At 48.4% G+C, this 22261-nt stretch overlaps 1 protein-coding gene across 1 annotated transcript in view; it reads right to left on the bottom strand.

Annotated features, from left to right (window-relative positions):
* The window catches only part of Gpa2 (Glycoprotein hormone alpha 2), a 90948-nt gene that overhangs the window by 26363 nt on the left and 42324 nt on the right, over positions 1-22261 (bottom strand). Inside the window, exon 2 of the mRNA XM_075675049.1 lies at positions 16311-16421. Coding sequence (XP_075531164.1) covers positions 16311-16410 — 100 coding nt within the window. The 5' untranslated portion in view covers positions 16411-16421. The remainder of the gene's footprint in view (positions 1-16310; positions 16422-22261) is intronic.

Raw genomic sequence — 22261 nt, 5'->3', positions numbered from 1 at the left:
GTCAGCCTTTTTCCGGCTCGCGCAAGTCAAGATCAAGAAGAAAATTCACTGGAGCAGAGGTGTACGTTGCTACTTTCTTCTTACACGTCTGACGCATCTTGGCAATTCACTAACGAGAAGAAAAAAATAAATACCATCGCAACAAGTGCGTTAAGCGAATCTTTTAAACGTTGTCTTAGTTGTCCGAGAACAAGTTTCAGAATGCAGCGCGTGTAATGTACGCAAACGATACCGTGAAACGCAACGAAATATACAGGTGGCGTCAACTACGCTATAAAGAAAACATGCCGCTGCGCTTATCTGTTCCCATTAGGAATTACACCGGTTCTGTACCACATTCTGTGCCTGTCTATGAATAAAAGAGTTAGGAAATCTTTTGTGATGCGAAGAAGTGGCTTCGTGTCCCACATGCGGCCAATTGTTTTTCCCTCTATACTTTCCTGTCCGATTATTCATCATGTGTGCGCTTCACTTGAAACAAGCAATTTACCCTATGCTGTCCGTGGTGTCTGTTGGCTTCGTTCTTATGTTTTTTTCCGAACCAGGACGCAGGTTGTTTCTTGTTCTTTGACCTATGCATCACAGCAGGCGTCTTCGACTAGCCTCGGCAAAACGCTCGCCGTCTGTGCCTGTGTCTGTAGCGTCCTATTCTTTAAAAAAAAAATGACAGACCTCCACGACCCCGAGCAAAGCAGCCTCGATTTCGTCCACTGAGCTCGAGGACGTGGGGAATTCGATTCCCGCCGCGGCGCGGCCGCATATCGATGGCGGCGAAATGCAAATACGCTCGTGAGCTTACGTTTAGGTCCACGTCAAAGAATACCACGTGGCCAGATCATTCCCAAGTCTTCCACTGCGGTGTGCCCAGTAATCGGATCGTGGTTTAGGCGCGAAAAATTGGCTGAGACTTAGCCAAGGTTAAGCCTGGGTATCTCGAAGCGAAAAGGTTTGGTGATGCTTATGGTTTAGCTTATGGTTGTGCTTTATGACTTAGCCTATGGTTATGCTTACGGTTTAGCGTATGGCTATGCTTTCTGATTTAGCCTATGGATATGCTTACGGTTGAACTTATGGATATGCCTATGGTTTAGGTTATGGATATGCTTACGGTTTAGCTTATGATTATGCTTTATGATTTAGCCTATGGTTATGCTTACAGTTTAACTTATGGATATGCTTTGGTTAGCTTATGGTTATGCTATACGTGTGCCTTCTGTGATTAAGTAAATTGCTTATCAATGATATATACCATAAGTTATCCAGGATTATTAAACTTCTTTATTTATCACTGTTGGGCACATTGTCTTGCGATTTCTGTACAGCCATAAACACAGCTCTCTCTATCGGTAGTATCCCTCTCTTCTCCTGCCATGTTTAATGCGCACGCCTATACTCTGGCAAGCGGTTATATAGTCGGCCTCCGCGATAAACACGCGCTTGCGGCGAACGTCAAACGATGACGCATAGGGCGCGGCAGTGGCCACCTGCGCAGACTCTGAACATGCTTACGGAGCCAATTCCGACTCCGAACACGCTTACGGAAATATACGCTAGCACGCGCTTCGCGCGTGCTGGCGTATTTCGGAGCGTATGTCGGACTGGAACTGGTAGATCTACCAGCTCCAGTCACAAGACCGACGGGACGCTTTTGCACGTGCCATGTTTAGGAGTACTCCTCACGGGAACGCCACTGCGCACCAGCTGCTCATTTTCTCTTTTCTCCTTTTCCTTTCTCTTTAGATTCCCGCAAGCGGGCAAATTCATTCGCATAGTGGCGATTCTCGATATCAGTGACATTGTGGAACGTTAAACTCTCCGGCACGCCATGTGCATGAGTCAAGAGAAGCCAGTCCAAAGACGTACTCCTGGACAATGCAATATGCAGTAGGGTTTTCATTTCATTTGTTTTTCAGGAGGTCATTACATATAAGGAGGACGTACGAGTGTGTTATATACAAGCATTTCAGAAACTAAATTAAAGAACAAGAGAATAGAAGCAAAGGATTGCAGACACATAAACATTACAGAGCATAGTGTGTTTATGCAACGAAGTCTCCACACCTCAAACTGCCAAAGTGCGCAAAGTGCCCCGAGTGTCCAGACAGGCGGCAATTTGTCGTGTATTCGAGGACTTCTTTCATGCTCGGAAAAACACTTTTATGTAGCACCTATTGTGCAACGGAAAGCTGTATGGGTAGTTTTTCGTGTTGCGCTACAATTTTCTCATGGACACTTTTTATCTAATTATAATATTTGAGAAGATTAAAAATTAATTAAGACTGTGTAATTGGGCGGAATGCAGAAGTAATCTGAGTATCCCCAGAGAGAGAGAGAGAGAGGAAAAAGGAAAGGCAGGGAGGTTAACCAGAGAAAAAGATCCGGTTGGCTACCCTACGCTGGGGAGAGAGGGGAGGGGCAGGTAAAGTGGTAGCAAAGTAGAGATAAGGAAAGGAAGAAGCATAGACACACAATCACAATCGGTCACTGTCACCGAATACTGTCATCGCACAGCACAGTGACACTTGCAGCTCTATCAACTCCAAGCGACGGCAAACAGCATTACGCTGATTCTGTCCAGCTGCGTGGTATCCGCATATGTTTAAAATATGGCTAAGTTACATGGGACACCCAGTATTGGCGGCGAGAACTTACGGAGTTGCCATCTGTCAGAAGCGCCTCGCTTGCGTAGTATGAGGAATAACGCGGCGCTCTCCTCATAGGTTTGGCTGTCACCGCTCAATAGAAACACCACGCGGGAGCCCTCCTGGGTATTTCTGTGAGTACTCCCAAAGCGAGAGAACTTTCTACAGTCAAAATAATAATCATGAGCAAACGCAAAGCACAGAATGGTTTACAGACACTATCTGTTTACCGAACACGTACAGTGAATGCCAACTGCTAGCGGTCGCCGCGATGGAGTCACCCGAACCGGCTTCTAGCGTGAAAGGCCGGCAGAAGCTGAGAGCAAACTGTTTGAAATATGATGGGTTCGCAGCGACCGACTGCGCGTTTACGTGCATGTCCGCGCACAATGTTTCGCTTTTGCTGCGAGGGCGTCTTAATTCGCACAGTGCCGTGAGCTTTAGGCGGCAGCATATGAGCATTTGACAGTACACAAGCAATCATTGTTGCGTGGACACTGTCGGAGCTGTTCAAAAATAATTTCGTTATATCTAGGGACTTCGACGCTTATGGCAGTCGACTTGTGCTGTGCCGTCGCGACGATTGAATTTTTTTTTCTTGGGTGTTTCAATATCATTATTTCTGAAATTGTGTCGCCCTTACGTTTATCGCTCTTCTCAGCGAGCAACTGCCCGCTATTTCTTTTTCTAAATCCCGTACATTTCATCGTTTTGGTGATACACAAGCATGGTCATATGTGAAGCCTTTTTGTTAATGTGATTTTCACTGTTCCCTCTCCATTCCAGCCAACTTGTATCTAGCATCAAAACGCTCATAGAACAAAGCTTCATGACATTAGACGGGCATCGCGCGCGGGGAAATGTCTCAGTGAGCGCCTCCTGCTACTCACCGCGAACATCGCAGCCCCGTCGTCGCAGCAGCAATCTTCCTCACGGAAGTGATTCCTACACACCCGAGTTGTAGTCGATGGCTGCTTGCTGGTTGCAAGTTTTGCCATGTGGTTTCGCAATCCAAGCTTCGCGCGGCTTCTTGTCCAGCGGGTACGTGTGAGTGCTGACACCGGGCTCCGTTGTGTGCGTTGTGTACGTTGTGTACCGAGCAGTAGCCTACCATGTTGGACGCCTTCAAAGCCAGCCATTACCTATTAGAAGGCTTTCAAGTGTGATCGAGCCCACACCCGAAGCGGGAAAGCCTCCCCACTTATCAGAACCGCAGCGCAGGTGGGACATTAAACTTTCGTTTTCAGCTCGCTTCGGCGCTTCCGAAGCAGCCGACGCGGCCGCTGTGTCCACGTAATCCTTTTTATCACGTCACGCCGATGGCGGCTCCAGAGAGAGAGAGAATATTTATTTGGACCATCGGGGTCGTTGCTCTTGGGCTCGAGTGGGTGGTGTCCTCGCTCCAGGACTCCACTGGCCATGGCTGCTCGGCGTACTTGCTGGACGAGAGCTTCTTGTCCCGCCAGGGTTTCGCCGATCAGCTGTACCTTCCACCGCTCAAATGACGTGCTAGGCGCCAGCTTTTTCAGTGGTGGAGCTCGCCCCCATTAGTGTTAAACTGCCCGTGTCTCAGTTGTGGGATTTTTGTTTAAACAACTAATGACGATAATTTTATCCTTGCGTCACCGAGGTGCTCAAGCGTGATACAGCCAGCTTCGGAAATCAGAACTATAAAGTGCAGCAGAATCCTAATTTCTTTTATCCTGTTGGAAAGAATATCGAAGTTCAGTGATCCACACTCTATTTTGTCCACGTGAAAGTGAACAAACGCCACACTAATTGCGTGGAAAATGCCTGTGCGTTCTGAATAGGTGCAGTTCCAAGTTTTTTATCCAAGAAGTGGTGCTTTGAGTTCCTGATCAATGATGATGACGATGATGATGAGTTTTTTACATGCTGGCGGTTTCTCTTTAATAAACATTAAACCTTTCTTTTTTACTGAGAGAAAAACAACAGTAACCACGGGGAAAGACTTCATGGGTTTGTCACATGCCGTACACTGGCGCTGGGCACACAAATTTGAAGGGGTGGGGGAGGTGAGACGGTTGGGGGGGAAGTCAGGACATCCAGACATCACTCCGAATCTGCGCATGATTCTAAAGACGGCTGCAAAACAGCACCAATGTAAGGCAATATTCTGACGGAATCTATTCTGGTGGAGAAGAATGAACGAAGATAAACAAAATAGAAGCAAACCAAGATTAAGGAATTAAAGACACTTGGCGTTTCGTGCCCCTCCACGGGAACGTTGAGTACAAGGCTCTCATATGGAAGCCGATATATGCGACTTTTTTGTTCGCGACAGCAATTGCTGTAATATAATGCACGTTGGTGACTTGCCGCTGTCCGAAAGACCACTTCAACAAAGCTACCGCGGTTTTGCTGGAGCCATATAATTGCATTTTGCCCCACATGCTCATTCATAGCGGGCTCCGCTTCCTCTTCAGGAAAATGGGTACACAGCTTCGCATCGTCTGCGCATGTTTTATAACGAGCGAAAGAAAAAAAAAAGCCTGCTCGAAAATCAACTTTACGCCCACTGTGCACCTTCGCCTGAACGTCTCGTATTGGGGTCGGTATTCTCAGGTTACTCTTCATGGTATACCGCTCGCGTGCCCCTGCGATTAAAATACTGCTTCTTGAGAAAGGATAAACAGCGCACAGGGAAACATTCAACTTGAGCACCGTGACCTCACAACGAGTGAAAAGTAAAGGAAACGCGAAGGAAGAGCTCAGCGCCAGCGCTTGAACGCGATGAAGCTGTTTCAAACTGCTGGGTATACCAGCTGCAGTATAACTTGCTGGCTGGGGCGGTTTGCTACTGAGCACGTGGTCGCGGATTCGGTTCACTGCGTTGGAGGCTGCATTTCGATGGGGACGAAATACGAGAACGCTCGTGCAGCGTGCTTTGGGCGCAAGTTAGGCAGCCCCAACTTGTCAAAATTAATGAGGAGCTCTCTCCCACGGCGTCCCTTATAACCCACTGTTCAGTTTTAGGATGTTAAGCTCTACAACTTAATTTTATATTGATATGTGCGATCGTCGCAACGACACTGTCAAGTTGTCACTTGCATGCTGTTTAGCTGCATCTTCCTCATAATGGCTACCTGGGCCTCAGACAAGCTGTTTGTACATCTTATAGCTTAATTAGCCAGCCAGAAGTGTCTCGTAAATAAACTGTATTGAATAAGAAGTTACAGAGGCACTTAAGCTTCCTCCTGTGCATGGAATGCTAAAGCAGTGTGACTCTTTCGCGCGATACCTTTAATTTGGTCACGTGCTCGAATGGGGCAAAGTCAATTTCGGGGTTGGCCACCGAAATTTTGGGTGTGCATAGCTCAATTTTGAGTGTGAGCCAGGTCGATTTTGAACGTGGGTCAACTCATTTGCCGATTTGGGCTAGGTCAGTCTTGGGGGTCGGCACTGAAAATTTGAGGGTGGGCCAAGTCAATTTTAGCAGTAAGCCAAGTCGGTTTTGAACGTGGGTCAACTCAATTTTCGAATTTGGCAAAGTGAGTGAGTGAGTGAGTGAGTGAGTGAGTGAGTGAGTGAGTGAGTGAGTGAGTGAGTGAGTGAGTGAGTGAGTGAGTGAGTGAGTGAGTGAGTGAGTGAGTGAGTGAGTGAGTGAGTGAGTGAGTGAGTGAGTGAGTGAGTGAGTGAGTGAGTGAATAAACTTTTATTTGGTCCAGCAAAACACGATAAAACGCGCACCCGGCTAATCCCATGACAGGACTGACAGATCTAGTCTGCCGGCCCGATCGCGGGCGCGCTGGACGGCCAGGATTTGGTCCTCAAAGACGGGACTTCGCGGGAGTGCGTCCCACTCTTCCTAGGTGAACTTCGGACCCAGCGACCCGCACTCCCAGAGCATATGAGGAAAAGTAGCAACCTCACCACAGGCCACGCAAGAACAATTCGAATAAACCTCGGGATATATGCTGTTAAGGGACGCCGGATTTGGGTAGGAGTTCGTTGGCAGGAGTCAGAGTGTGACCGCCAGCGGCCTGCTTAGCTTGGAGTGAGGCGGCGGCAAAACCCTTCTCTCTAAGTAAAAGAATTTAGTAAGTTCATTGTGCGTTATAGGAGCGTCCCTGTCTCCGGGGAGAGAGTCGCCCGATCCGAGGGCAGCGCGGTCGGTAAAGCCCCGCGCAGCCTCGTGGGCAGACTCGTTGAGGGTCAGAGGAATCCCCTCAATCGCCCCGACGTGGGCAGGGAACCAAAGGATGGAGTGTATGGAGGTGTCGCCGTGTTTTGCGCCTTTCAGAATTTGAATTGCCTGCCGGGCTACCCGGCCTTTCTGGAATGCCCTGATGGCGGCTTTCGAATCGCTATACACCCTGTCTCTTCGACCGTCTTCCATGACGAGTGCAATGGCCACTTGCTCGGCCACCTCGGGATTCGTCGTCCGGACGGAAGCACAGTTGATGACTTTGCCCAGCGTGTCTACGACGGAAACCGCAAAAGCCTTGTCGTCTCGGTATGCAGCTGCGTCCACGAAGCATGCTTCGATCTTGCCCTTGTTTATTTGCTTCAGTATATTCAATGCTCTTGCCTTGCGACGACCTGTGTTGTGAACGGGATGAACGCTGCGGGGCAAAGGGGGGACCACGATCTCCTCCCCTATTTCTCTGGGGATTTGGGTGTTTTCAGCCAAGTTCTTGGTGGATGCGAGTCCGATCTCCTAGAGGATACGCCTGTCGGTTGACGTGGTGGACAGCCGAGTTAGCTGGGCCCGTTCCTGAGCCTCGGCTATCTCCTCCATGGTGTTGTGTATGTCGAGCCGAACGAGGTCCTCGGCATGCGTTCTGACGGGCAGCCCGAGGGCTCTCTTGACGAATTTCCTAATGAGGGCATTAAGCTTTTCCCGCTCGGCTCTGAGCCAGTTGTGCATGGCCACCGTGTAGGTGAAGTGACACAGCACAAAGGTGATGATGAGCCGAAGCAGGTTGTCTTCCTTGAAGCCACAATGCCTGTTCGTGACCCTTCAGACGAGGCGAAAAGCATTGTCGGTTTTCACAATTATCTTGCGTAACGCAGTGCTGTTGCCGCCGCGTGATTCGATGAACATACCCATGACTCTGATGGTGTCGACCTTAGGTATCGGGGTCACCGCTCCGAGTGAAGAAATGAATGTCACTTTCCGAGACCAGTTTCGAGCCCTTGGGGTTTGCGGCCTTTTTATTTTCTATAAAGAAGAAGCTCAGATTTGGTCGGGGAGCATCTGAGTCCGGTGGGTAGCCGGTACTGCTCCGTTACGTCTACCGCCTCTTGCATGGCGCTTTCCACTTGCTATTCGCTACCGTCGGTGCACCAGATCGTGATGTCGTCGGCGTAGATGGTGTGTTTGACACCTTCAACTCGGGCCAGATTCCTCGAGAGGCCGATCATGCAGATGTTGAAGAGAGCAGGCGAAATGACCGAGCCTTGCGGCGTGCCCCGTGGGCCCAGGAGCACCTCGTCGGAGACAAAGTCGCCGATCCGCAGCTTCGCTTTCCTCCCCTTCAGGAACGAACGGACGTAGTTATATGGTCTGGGGCCCGGCTCGACGTCTGCGGTGGAGGCCAGAATGTATTCGTGGAGAACGTTGTCAAACGCTTTCTCGAGGTCGAGTCCGAGCAGGGCCCTGGTGTCCCTGGTACTGCCGTCGGTGATTTGATGTTTGATCATCTTCATGGCGTCCTGCGACGAGAGGCCGGCACGGAAACCAATCATGTTGTGAGTATAGATGTTGTTCTCTTCGATATATCTGTTTATTGTGTTGAGGACGACGTGATCCGCCACTTTCCCGACGCAGGAGGTGAGAGAAATCGGTCTGAGGTTGTCCACGTTCGGAGCCTTGCCGGGTTTGGGGCAAAGTCAATTTTTTTGGCGTAGGCCACGGCGTCCGTCCGAGGCTGTGGTTGTTCACCGTTGGATTTGACAGTGCGAGCCATAAGAGATCCAGGGCCGGGAACGTGACGTCAACACTTGGTCATGTGTGCTTTGGTGCCATCGGGTGCAAACGGCGGACGCTTGGCGGATTTCCCGCTTCATCGGGCAAATAATGCTTTCGCAATAAAGGGCATTGTAGGGACGGTGAAAAATTATATGCTGTCAGAAGTGTGAGTTACTGGGAGCGCCCAGAAAGACAAGAAACACTCAGAGAGAGGGAGAGGAATATAAGGAAGGCAGGGATGTTAACCAGTCAAGAGTCTGGTTCGCTACCCTACGCTGCGGGAAGGGAGAAGGGAAAGAGAGAGAAGGGATAGAGAGAGGGCATAGAGACGTGCAAGGACAATACTTGAGTCAAATCCGCTCATGCAAACCAGACGTTCTGAGCAAGCACAAAAGTGTCCCTGCCTTCTGAACTGTTGATCGGGGGGACGGTGCTCTAGTACTGTCTGTTCACTCAGAGGACGATCATCTAATTTCGTAAATGTGTTGGACAAAGATTGTCTTTGTGCTTGAAATTGAGGACATGCAATGGCACAATAAGTAATCAATGGTCTCCTCGCATTCACAAACATCATATTCAGGACTATCAGCCATTCCAATTATTGCTGAGTAGGCATTCGTGAAGGCAACTCCAAGCCAAAACCGACACAGAAGGGACGCTTCGCGTCGGTGCAGTCCGACTGGAGGTCTGAGTTACAGTGAAGGGTTTAGTCTGTGCAGTCTGGTGCACCTTGTATGTGCGGTATTCCACTCTGCTAAGGAGATTGTGCGTGCTAGAATGCGAAGTTGTCTCGCAGCGTCGGTCCTTGAGAGAGGAATGGGGACGCAGCGGTCTCCTTGGTTTGACGACCGAGCTGCACTCAAGTCACAAGAATAGCGGCGAGCACAGTCCTTAGTCGTAGAGTATGCCATCACGGATCAAATGCGCCTGCTATTCATACATGGCTCACCATTGTACATTCCATAGTAGTCGATAGTGTATTCGTACATTCGAGAATGTACAGCCCTATTTGGCGAGTCACGCACAATCTGGCCCGACACGCCTCTTCTGTTTATAGAACTTAAGACAACGTCCAATAAATTTCGAAAGCCGTAAACGCGTCTGGCTTAATCGACAACTTGATAATAGTGATAATCTGGTGAGAACAACCACGGCGAAAAGTCAGACGATGCGTAGCAATATATCTTTGCTATCACCGCCAATTCCCCTGCATGTGTACGGCAGGACGAAAGCATCTCCTCGGAACTCCATTCACCTTTATTCTGCGTCACTCGCCGGCATTGTATATCGGAGGGTTTCTTAACCTGATCCCACGACCTAATCCTCTGGCGTCCTCGACGGCGTCTTCCATCCCTTGTCACGTGGTCTGTTACCGATATTATGTTGACTATAGTTAACTATAGCATTTGGAAAGCTGGAAATGCTACATCATCGCTTACCGCGCCTGTTAAACACACTCATGAGCAATAACATCGATGTCACTTCTTGCCCTGTTTCGCGTTTGTATGAGTTTTTCAGCGAAATTCGGTCATGACCGAATTTGCTGTTTTATGTTGTTTTTGAAATTGTAAAATTTGCAATCTGCTGCTTTTTTCTCATACTTAAACTTCGGATTTCTTGATCTTTTGTCGTGTTCTTCTTATATAGAAATTTTCGTTTTTTTGCCGGCACAAGTTGAAGGCAACACTGTATAGTATTGAAATGTATTGTTTGTGTTGTCGGTCCTAAATCACTGCATGCCTCTGCCAGCTGCTGCTGCCATCAGACAGGGTTTCAGGGCCCGTCAACTTGCTCTGTGTAACTGTTCCTTAAATCCCCCATAAATTGTACGTTTACGGAAATAAAGCCTACTGACTACGCCGCTAGTTACCAGCTCCACGCCATTACATGACGTATAATGACCTGACACACATGCTGCCGGCCCACGCGGAATCTGAGAATGGTGGAGTCTGTGCATGTATTTTGAAGCCATAATCGGCACTGCTGTGGCGGGCGAAGACAGCGCCGCGCGAATTGCCTGTGAGAATACGGCGGTGTCCGGTTTAAAGGCATGCCGCTTTCCCATTAAGCGAGCACAGAGCCAGGGGAAAAATCGCTAGAATACAGTACACTTACAATCGTTACGTCTCGATTTGTGCATTTTAGCACGTCGCGATGTCCGTATAGAGTAATCAACAGGGGACAAAGAAGGGGTGTTTCGGTCTGAAAACAGCGTTTCGACAACGGGACTTGTCGTCTACAAGTCCCGTTGTCGAAACATTGGCTTCAGACTGAGACATCATTCATTTGTCCACTGTCTATCACTTTAAATGTCAATTTCCCTGTGAACTATGTAATTATACCTGGGAGTTAGAAGTAGCACGGAAAGGTATAATAGATCTGCGTGATAAACACCACCATGGTGGCGTACTGGCTTTGGCGTTACGCTGCTGAGCGCGAGGGCGTGGGATCAAACGCACGCTGCGGTGGCCGCATTTCGATCGGGACGAAATGCGAAGCCGCCCGCGTGTCGTGCATTGGACGTCCGTTAAAGAATCCAGTCTGGACAAAATTAATCCGGAGTCCTCCACCACAGAGTACCCTTTAAGCATAGTGGTTTTGGCAGGTAAAACCCCAAAATGGTATTATTATTGCGACACCAATTTTATAGACGCTCCAGGTGAAAGTTCACCGCCGTCAACGTCGGCTTCACCCTGATGTTCTGTATAAAGTGCACGTGCGATAACGTCACGACCATGCACTGTGTGCTGTAGGTGCGAGGGAAAGCTTGCGAAGGTGAGCCGAGAAGGACGGTCGCTAGATGCGGCGGCGTCTCCTCGCGGGCGCTATAAGACGGGGAGGTGATAAGGGCACAAATATCCTCTCCGGCTGCGGCGGGTGAGCGCGGCAGCGCACGCCTTATCTGGAGGTAATCTGCGGCGGGTTCGAAGAGGCTAGGCGCCTCGAGATGGGTGGTGGTTTCGCATGCACTGTGTTATCCCGCGCGACTAGTTCACACTGGACCTCTCGGATTATCCATCCCCCCCAGACCCTGAGTGCTTGGGGCTGCTGTCTCGCATTCGATTTTCTAGGACAGCTTCGGAAGCTCCACCCGCCAGTCCGAGAGCTGCAAGAATGGCGTCTGTTTTTCGCGGATCAGAAGTAGTGGACCGTCCGCGGACTCACGGAGCTGTTCGTCGATTTTAGCTCGATACAGCGCAAGCAGCTAGCAGACGATGAATGTCTGAAAAAATTGCGTGCAGCATCTGCAGCCATATTATGATAGAAGCTCCAGCGTACTTTGCGCGTTCCAGGCGGCAAGTTTTGTGCATTAAGCTATCGCGTCGATAATAACGGCGCTTTCTGAGCCATCGTGCGAGCTTTTCATGAGCCATGTAAATGCTGCATATTTAGTCTTAGCGTTTTTAGGAGACGAGCAACGCGATCAGGCGCGTATGCTTAAATTTTCATGGTGTGTTTCAAGAAATTGTTTATGCTCATTGCTATAATGGATGTCCCAGCTAACTTTAGCTAGGCTATTCAACGAAAAAAAAAAGAATAGATTAAGAAACACTGTGCAAGATACGATTTAATACCGGTCGTGCTTGTCGCTGGACCTCTAACGACCGAACACCGCAGGTCTGTTGCACGATGTCCTTTCAACCTTCTTTCCTTTTCTGTTGAACAACTCGGCTTAAGTTAGCTGGAACACACGGTACACTGTAAAATAATTTGCACCCTAAAAAGTGAAAAAGAGTGTAAATGTGTATATAACTCACGCCCTAAGGGTGTTTTCTATATGAGAGACACCCTAAGGGTGTGAGTTGTAGACACATTTACACCCTTTTTTACTTTTTAGCGTGTAAATTATTGTACAGTGTATCTGTAGTAAACAGGTGGATTTTGCCTTTCAAGTGAGTGAAACTGGTCTGGGAGGAAGTGCATATCATATCGAATGTGCATATCTGTTCCTCGCCGGTAGTTGGGATGGTGTACAATTGGAACTAGAACTAGGGAACAGTGCGAAAATCAAGGACACAGAATAGGCACGCAACAACCACACGTAGCGCTAACCACACGTTCAGCCAACAAGCCGGCACGTTCACCGTTTATTATACAATCGGAGCTTTGCCGCGATTGCTGTTCTCATATGTTCGTGCCTTCTGTTGTCAAGTTCGACCGTTGCTTTCTGATGTGCGGGATTAGCAGGTGGTGCATATGCGCTCTGTCCGAGGCACGCGTCGGACCTTTCGTAGATGATCTCACAAGCTTTGAGGGTGCGATCACGACTTTGCTTACGTTCGCGTATAAATTCCACTTAAACCTCGCAGGCAATGAGCCAGCTTAATTACAGCGGTTAAGTGGCACGAAGAGTGAGAGTGCGACGTAAACTGCGCTTTGCGAACGCGTTCTGTGCGATTTGGCTGCGATTCCACGATGCAAGCCTTGTGATTGTGTTGGCCTTCACCAGAAGGGAAACTTGGGCCACTTAGTGGTAATTCACGTTTTGAAATGTAACAGCACTAAAGGGACAGGGACTTAGGACGAAGTGTCTTGTTCTTCTTTGCCTAAGTCCTTGGCCGTTTAGCGCTGTCACTTTTGAAGACTGTGCTGTCGACGTGGCCTCCGAGGCTACGCAAGTGATTTCGCTGAGTAGTGGGGCTACCTGTGAGTGGCTACAAGCGGATTACGGCAGCCAGGATAATGACTTCCGGTTACGGTGCCTTCGAGTGAAACCTCGGATAGTCCCCAACAGCTGGATCATGTCACCGTTGTACGATGTGGGGTGCTGACAGACGCTAACCGCGTCAACCCAAGTGACTCGGAGCCGCGTTGACCGAACGAATCCACGCACCTTTATTAGACAACCACATATATAGAACGAGCGGCGCGTAGCGCCCTCTACAACTGTGACTCGCCCGTCTGTCAAGGCTAGTCAGACTAAAGCCGCGGACGGTTTGCAGACAGTCGGAGACTTCATAACACTAGAAGAAGCCCGTAGAAGCGTGAGGTAGCAGGCAGGGGAATTCGCTCGCCGCTGCTGCCGCTCTTCATCACACCAGCATTCTGACAGCGAGTGTTCGCGGTCATTGAGCGAAATGTGTTCGTGTTTGGCTGTGCGTGCATGACGACGTACTCATTAATTTATTTAGGGAGCGTACGTTTACACCAATTTATACAGCTAATAAAACTGCTAACCATACTTCGTTTAGCTGTCTTATTATTTGCTATCGCAATGACCGCTTCGCCTTTCGGGCAAAACTGCGATCGTGTTATGTGTGCGTTAAGGAATAGCAAAATGCAGCTGATAGATATGGAGCCTAATGGTTGCGAACACTTAGAAATATTTATGTTTATTTCCTTTCTGAGATGTCTTCTCATAAACAACAGCACACTGACTACATATAAGCGCTCGATGGGGGCAAAATGCGAAAATAGCCGTGTGCTTAGATTTAGGTGCACGTTAAGGTAACCCTGGGGGTCCAAATTATTCCGGAGTCCCCCACTACGGCGTGCCTCATAATCAAGTTGCGGTTTTGACACGTAAAACGCCCTAATTTAATTTTTATCTATAAGCATTTTAGCTGTGGTACTTCGTCTGTTCAATTGCAGCGACAGCGCGACCCTTGCATGCGAACGGGTCAAAGCATTAAACTCCTTCCTCAAGCCATCCGCATTACCTCGCTGTAAACACGTGATTTCCTTCTTTTCTTTGTGCGTGCGCTTATTCTACTCGCGTGACCAGCTCCAGGACGACGAATGACAGCAGTATAATTAAGAACAAGCACTGCAATGAAGACGACACTAAAACACTTGGACGTTACCTACAGCGCCTCCTGGACTCCGAACCACGCGGAATTACCTCCACTGAAGCGTAAACACAACAGCCCACGGAGGAGTCGTAAATTCGAGCTCGTAAACGGATTGAAATTAGCCTGTGACGCCGACTAAAAGGGAGGTGCAGTGAAAAGGCAGTACGGCACATATGGCAAGCAGACTCATATTTAAACAGCAGCTGACGCTTGCTTCAGTGGAAGGGTTAAATAAAAATTAAAGTGGATTATATGAATAAACTTGAGGAAAGGGACCTAAATTAATAAACTGCGGAGTTCTTCAATGATCTACACCGGGTAAATACGTCGAATGACACCCGTCGCTGCAAACCTCGCTTTTTTTGTTTGCTTGCGTTCCCTTCCTGAACCAATTACCAGTGTTTTAAACGACGGGCTTCTACGGGACATAGTGAGTAACACCCCTCCGCCATACAATCTGTTGACTCTGGCGTCAATGCGGGAGCATTAAGTGGGACTAGTTGGTTTATGCTACTTATGAAAACGGCGCTAGCTTGAAAGCAGCGCATGAATGGCAGAAACAGACAGAGAGGTTTACAGGACCTGCTGCACTAAGCATAAACCTGTATTTCTGTCTCTTTCATTCGTGTGGTGATCATAGATTAACTCGTTCTCATGATCATTGTGCAGACTAATTGACCGATTGATAATGACTGTTCTCAGGGGCTTTCGTCCTTCGTATTGGCTTTCTTTTCTATTGAAATGCTAAGCATCCTTTGCCTATTCTTAGCCAGATCGAAGGCTGCTTCTCAATTTTTGGCCCTGCCCCGCCTTTGGGATTGACACAGTTTGCACGGTTGCTCGGCATACCCGCAACAAAACAGGCTTCGAGTTTTTTTTTTTTTAACGCAGTACAATATATCAGCCATCATGCCGTCGTAATTCAATCATCCTCGCTGGCGAGGTATTGTCGTTGTCGCCACACAAACGCTTCCGTCAAACGCGCAATTGTTTGTCTTACATTGGCACGTCCCGCCATGTGGTAACACTTTGTGCAAACCGAAACAAAACTAGAAAACCAGCTGCCTGCAGAATTGTTTGCACGCCATTAATTCCAACGGTGCGTGTCAACCTTACTGCAACAAAAGCGAACGTCGAATACAACTACGCGACATAATGCCCAAGGGAATTAAAGTCCTGCTGAATGACATTTCCGGTAAATTCCGCCGTTATGGTCTGTTTAGATGACGCCGAGCACGCTCGCGTCCTCCTCAAAGCTATAGCCAAGGATTCGCATATTTAAATTGCCCGAGTGTGAATTCAATGTGAGTTGTACGGACTCGTTCCACCGTCATTTATTGGGGTTAGGTGGCCTCTGTGCTGCATCTTACTACGTAGTAAACGTGAACTGATGACGTGCGAGCTATTCGGAAAAGAAATATAAGAAACTTACCTGCTTACCAAACAGCATGAGAGTACGCTCCTTGGTAGACGGAATAGTTTATCAAGAGATGCCCCTGATGTGATTGCAGGAGGCGCACTTGTACAACAAACAGCAAAAATCGCAAGTTCTTGGTGCACTTTTAATGTGGTTCCACTGAAGTACCAGTTACTTTTCACATAAACTATCGTTCCGCGCACTTTCCCAACGTCGAGGCGTATTTTAAGCATGTTAAACGGTTTTATGCGAAATGCTTGTTCGTTTCTCTTAATGCTTGCTTTCCTGTATGAAACATGTGCCTTGGAAGGTCATAAGCCGGTTGCTCCGCCTAATTTTGTACGACTTACTCGAATGATGTTCTTTCCTTAACGTCTCGTCATTGTCTATTTTGTAGAGCAGTCTTCTGAGACACAAATGAACGAGGATTTCAAATTGAAGGCACTTTGCATAAAAAAAAAAAGCACGCGCAGCATCTTGAAGTGCAGGTGAACTGAAGCTCGTTGTGAATGTTCAATACTCACCCACTTTGTGGCAACCGGGCCTCTCCCAGAAATTCGCCTCAGCCCCTGCCAACGCCAACATGGCCAGAACAATGGCGACGCGCTGCTGCTTCCGAGCCATTTGCCGCCAATCTGCGAAACACCGACGAGAACATTCTCTTTCTGTTCTTCCCTGTTGCACGTGTCAGCAGTTCATTTTTGCTCTTGGAAAGCCATTTTGCAAGCACATCTTACTTTCTTAATAGGTTAACAATTATATGGACAGTCCCAGCGCATTTCTGCCGTCGCCGTGATGTTCCGTAGAAAACCCAAACACGAAAACATTGTCGTCAGGCGCCGCACGCTGTATGTGCGAGTGAAAGCTTTCGAGGGTCAGCCGACGATTGCGGCTCAATCTCGCGCGCGAGAGGGAGGAAGGCGGGACGGAAGCGTGCCCTCTTCTGTCACGCGCGAGAAATGGGGGTGAGGCGAGGGACGAGAGAGGGAGGGGGGCTTTCTACTCAGGTGGCTGCTGCTTACGGCGCGGCCGCGCCGCCGCCGTATCTGCAAAGCGATCTGCGACGTGGACAAAGTACGCGAAGTGCCGTTACTTCATATGCGCTTTGCTTTAGACCTTCGCGTTGCTGCCGACAAACAGCACCGAGGTCAATCCGCTCTTTGCTGCTGCCGTGCTTCTCCAGACCGGCATTTTGACAGTGAGTTTCCGCGGTCATTGAGCGAAATTTGTTCATGTTTACCTGTGCGCGCATGACACCGTGCTTGTTAATTTAGTTAGTAAGGGAATGTTTACAAGTTTATATGGCCGATAAAGTTAACATCCTTACTTCCTATTGCTGTCTACTAATTTGCTATCGCAATCGATGCTTGGCCTTCGGGTGAAACTGCAACTTTCTTGTACACAGCAGTGAGCGTTAATTGATACCTTGTGGGACGACTTAGGCTACGGAGACATCCAATTTGTACACAAAGAGCGCCCCCGCCTTGACTAGGCTAATGCAAGTTAAGTATCCAAAATAGCGTTTTGATGCTCGTACATGAAAAAAAAAAGAAGGAAGACGCGTACGAATGGAGATTTACTTGGTTACGGGCTACGCAGAAATGCAAGATGCATGCACTGTTAGATAAAATATTGGCTCTAATAGTATCGCCAACACATAAATTGCAAATAACCCAATGAACACTGCCAGACGTTTGGTAAAGATTCTGTAGCACTGTAGGTTTCTTCGCGAGCAAATCTCACGGACCATACAATGAAAGCTGCTCACCGTGTCAGGCAAACTTACGACGTTTGCTTTTTGCGACTTTCTATTCACAGTGCACGTCAATGCATCCCGTTTCGTTGTGGCAGTTGCACTTTCTTTTGTTTTTTTTCTTTGCCCACCCTGGTAGCGTCTTTACAATTGCTTGTAAGTGCAGCAGAGCATGGCACTTCTGGCGGCGCCGGATGTTTGTGCGCATGCGCGAGTAATAGCGGTAGCGAGAGAGAAAATAGCGGGGGGGGGGGGGGGGGGGGGGCTCCTTGAATATATGACTCTGCCTAGGCACTACTGAGGAGAAGTCTCTTAACGCGTGTTGTATACGGTTGTCCCTAGGCGTGCGGACATTGCGAAGTGGGGTCGAGTTTACGCTCCGCTGGTTGCCGGGGCGGTGAAATAGGTGAAGCAGCGGGCACTAACGCCCCATTTCGCGACAGCTGTGTCAGACTGTTTCGCACCTGCAGCGCTCGTGCTAAGTCAGTCGTGCCGGATCATAGCTTTCTCGCGCCTTGCGGCGATGTACCTTGAAAATAACATCACAGATGTTTATGTGGGAGCAGTAGGTGCGGTATAGCAGAGGCCGGGCCGCATGTATTGAAATCCTAGAATGCAGAGCGCCTTAGCAACCGCGGCTGAACGCAAGTGGCTGAAAAGCCGCCGGTGACGCTGGACGACCCTGCAGCCGCTATGCGAATACGTCGCGCTACCCTAACGCCTCTTACGCTAACCTAACTTAACCTAAGCTAGCCTAACGTTACTTTAACCTAATCAAACATGGCAGACACGCAAGGACAATAATTCTCACGGCGTAACCGCTGCGGGAATACGCCGCGCCAACCTTACGCCTTTTACGCTACCCTAACCTAATGTAACCTAACCTTAACCTAACCTAAGGTGGCCGGGACGCAAAGACAAATATCCGCACGGCGTAACCACTGTGAGAATATGCTGTGCCACCCTAACGGCTTTTACGCTAACCTAACCTAACCTATGGTAACCTAAACATATGCTAACCTGACCTAACCAAACCTAACGTGGTCAAGACGCAAAGCCTATAATCCTCACGGCGTGACATCAGGCAGTGGCGTTAAACCGTGGCTACTAAGGCTCTGTGCGTTTATTTCGCTTAAAGGGGCCCATTCAAAAATGCTCCTGAAAAGTCGCGGACAGCAGCATGCGAAAAGCCTGCCAAGAGCGAAGGTACTGCATCGGGAGAGCAAGACCGGCCTTTACTACGGCCCCTACTGCTCCCCAAGAAAAATCAGTGGTGTTTTTTTTTGAAGGTAGAACGCCCTAAAAGGCAAGAAAGGTTTAATCCTGCGTGAATGAATCAGCACCAGCGCCACAGGCACGAGAAAGTCCTTCCGACGTATCTTCAGACACAGCGATCAGCAAATGGGGCGTCCATACCCACTGCCTCACCGTACGGGCAGCCAGCGTCAGAGCGTCAACAAACTCGAGCCCTAGGGGACAAACGCATGCAACACGAGCAAAGAAACTTCTCCTCCGTAGTGCCTAGGCAAAGTCATATATTCAAGGAGCAGAAGCCCTCAGATTTTCTCTCTCGCGCCCGCTCTTACTCGAGCATGAGCAGAAACGTCCGGCGCCTCCGAAAGTGCCACGCCCCGTTGTACTCACTAGCAATTGTAAAAATGCATCCCGTTAACTCTACTGTGGCGTTCAGATCCCTGCGAAATGGCACGGAAATAGATGCAGCTTACGCTTGTACGTCTACTACATGTGGCGTGCCTGCTCAGCACACCACTCAATGCAGACAGAGTAACCGATGGAGCGGTGAATATCCACCAAGACATCCTCAGCATGAGAGGATCTACGTAGGCCTTTCCCAGGAGGTCTCCTATAGGGGGCGCCAGAGGGCGCGAAGTTCATGGCCACCGCCTTTCGTGCTCTGCATCATTAGTTGGCTGCAACAGTGGCGACACTCGGTGTGCTCCGGATGCGGTGTCATACTTCGCGAGCACACCTAACTCGAGATGCATGTTGGCTCCACGCATAGACCCCTAATATTGTTCTGCATAAGTTTCGCCAAGTGTAGCCTAAGTGGAACGGACAGTGTGTTTTGACATACTTTGCGTCGTCGATTCTGTTGTGGAATGTGCAGCTGGCGTCGGTGAGACAGGAGAACGATCCTTTCGATAATATGCGTTCCCCCTTATGTACTCGGAGCTACGTGCACGCCGTCACAGGCTGTTGACAAGCAGGCGGTGCGCGGTTTAAAAACAAATGACGCGAGGTCGTGTTGCTCTGTCAGACTTGCGAGAAAGTTAAAATGTAGAGAAAACAGCCAAAGTATTCGTGGGTGATAACGCAACGCTGTTTTCAGCCCAGCACTACTTTCTATCAAAACTAACGTTTAAGTTCCACAAGGCTTAGTTTGATTGCGAGTATTTCTTTAACATTCTCGCAGTCATACGGGCTTGATTTGTTAGTCTGTTCCCAGTTCTTTTTATTTGTTGTGCTATCTATGTAAATTAAAACGCATTATATGATGTACCAACAGCCTTTTGCAGCATTGACATCTTCAGCTTCCACTAGGCTCTTTCTCTCTCTCTCTCTCTCTCTCTCTGAGCGCAAAGATGAGTAGGACGCACACCTATCTTCTAAGACACTTCCGGCACACAAACAGCCGTCTAACTGTGACTTAGCCCCCTACTCGAGCCATACTTGCACAGTATTTAAGAGCAAAGCGGGAGAGATTAAAGCGAGTCGAAGAATGGACAGAATTTGAGGCAAACTGACAAGACGCTTTTCCTAGACGTTCTCTCTCTCTCTCTCTCTCTCTCTCTCTCCGAAGACAGGGCCTCTACCGGCCGAATCGAGGCTGCTTCCACGCTGCGCGCAATTAGAGAAATCAAGTACGTCTCGGGCCCGAAGAGAAGTTCCCGCTCCCATGCCTCCTCCTATATAACGCAAAGCCCTGTTGGCGGCAATTCCCCATTGGCGACGTGCAGCGCCTGCCTGATGGACCCGGTGTTCGCTGTTCGCGTAATTAGGGTGCGCGCGAGGGCTAAGCCCACCCAGCGCAGCCCCCTTTTATCTGTCCAGCCTCTTCGCACTGTTTCCGGCTAAGATCCTACCGCAAAGCACTGGCGCCTCCATCGCGCTGGTCATTCAGCTACACCGTAAAGCAACTACAATGTGGCCCGTTTTTATCCGAAAACGTGACCCTGCTCTTCCTTTCTTCAAAGCTCCATCTTCAATATTTTCTTTTCATCTGCAGCAAAATAATTACCGCAAGGAAATGGCAGAAATTTTCTTTGAAACAATCACTGTCTTCTTTCTGCTTTTCAGACAGAATGGTCGTAGCTTTCTTCCTTGCGCATATTCCGAGTGGCATTGTACAAGTTGTGGGAGGAGACACGTTTCTGCACCTTTACCCGGCATTCAAAAAAAGGTTTTGGTGCTCTCCTCTATATGGATAGATGTCTCTACTACCACCGAAACAAAAAAGACAAAGAAAAAAATTATTTGTGCGACAGATTGCCTGATTGCGTTTGAGGCAACTTCATTTTATTTTTCTGACGTCAACACAATATAAACCACATAACTTAGTGCTAAACACATCCAAGCAAGACACGTTCAAACGGAGAGATGATTTGTGCATTAATCAACAAGTCATTGCTAATTAGTTGTCTAATCGCAAGATATGTGGCTTTTTAAACATCTAGCCACGTGACTGCAGTTATCCCTAAACAATCATGGAAACATTTTGCGTGCTAGCTCTTTCACCTTTGTTGGCTATTTCAACTGAAGAAAAAAAAACGCTATCGCGTTAATAAAGTAACTGCCACGTGACGCGTGCCTCGGTCCTACCTGACGTGCGCCACTCCTTCAAAAGCGTGCTTGAAATCTGGCTTCTCCGCAGTAGGTCACGGAGCAAGGAGGAGCCCACTTCTCCGTTTCCCTAGCGTTGGGACGTAGTGGTGTGCGAATATTCGAAACTTTCTTATAATTAATCAAATATTATGCTATTTGACTCGGTCCTCGAATCGAACAGTCGCCATTCCCAAATGTGAATAATTTTCGAATAACTTGCATCGTCACATGTGCGCCATTCAAAGATGCTTTAATTTGAAACCTTCTTGGCATCACCAAGCAAGAATATAAAGCATAGACGACGCATATTCCACCCATGCCATAAAGAGTCGCATAGAGCACGCGGCGTCACTCAAGGAGCCAGAATTTCCCAGCTTAAGTGCAATCATTCACACTCAAATTTCACTCGTACATGACATTTGGCAAGGGGTATTGTTATTATCGATGTTGCAATTGTGTGCTCTCCTGTGATTAAATCTGAACAAGCTCTATTGCAGCACGACTTTATGTAACAGTGGCACCATCTGGACCAAACATTCCAACAAAAGAAAGAGTGCCTTTTTTCTTCTCTACCATCGCTGCTTTCAACGTGCATTTCCGCTATAAATGTTAACAGGATCACGAGGCTGCTTTATTTGCGATAGCAATTATATGGACACTCGAAGTGGAGTTTTGCTGTCCGTATATCACTAATATTTCTCATACCAGGTCTTAAATTGCTGCAAAACTATTCCTCAGAATTTTGAGAATGGGATACCACAAACAAATGTCATGAAACAAAACACCGGCAGCGCATGACTTCCACCTTAAATCTTCTCATACTTACATATTAGAAGTGCGAAACAAGAACAGAGCTCAAACTTTAAAATAAAGTAATTT

Source organism: Dermacentor variabilis, chromosome 11 (genome assembly GCF_050947875.1).
Source record: "Dermacentor variabilis isolate Ectoservices chromosome 11, ASM5094787v1, whole genome shotgun sequence".
Lineage (NCBI taxonomy): Eukaryota > Metazoa > Arthropoda > Arachnida > Ixodida > Ixodidae > Dermacentor > Dermacentor variabilis.
The sequence above is the reverse complement of the archived record's forward strand: the minus strand, read 5'-3'. Positions and strand labels throughout refer to the sequence as shown.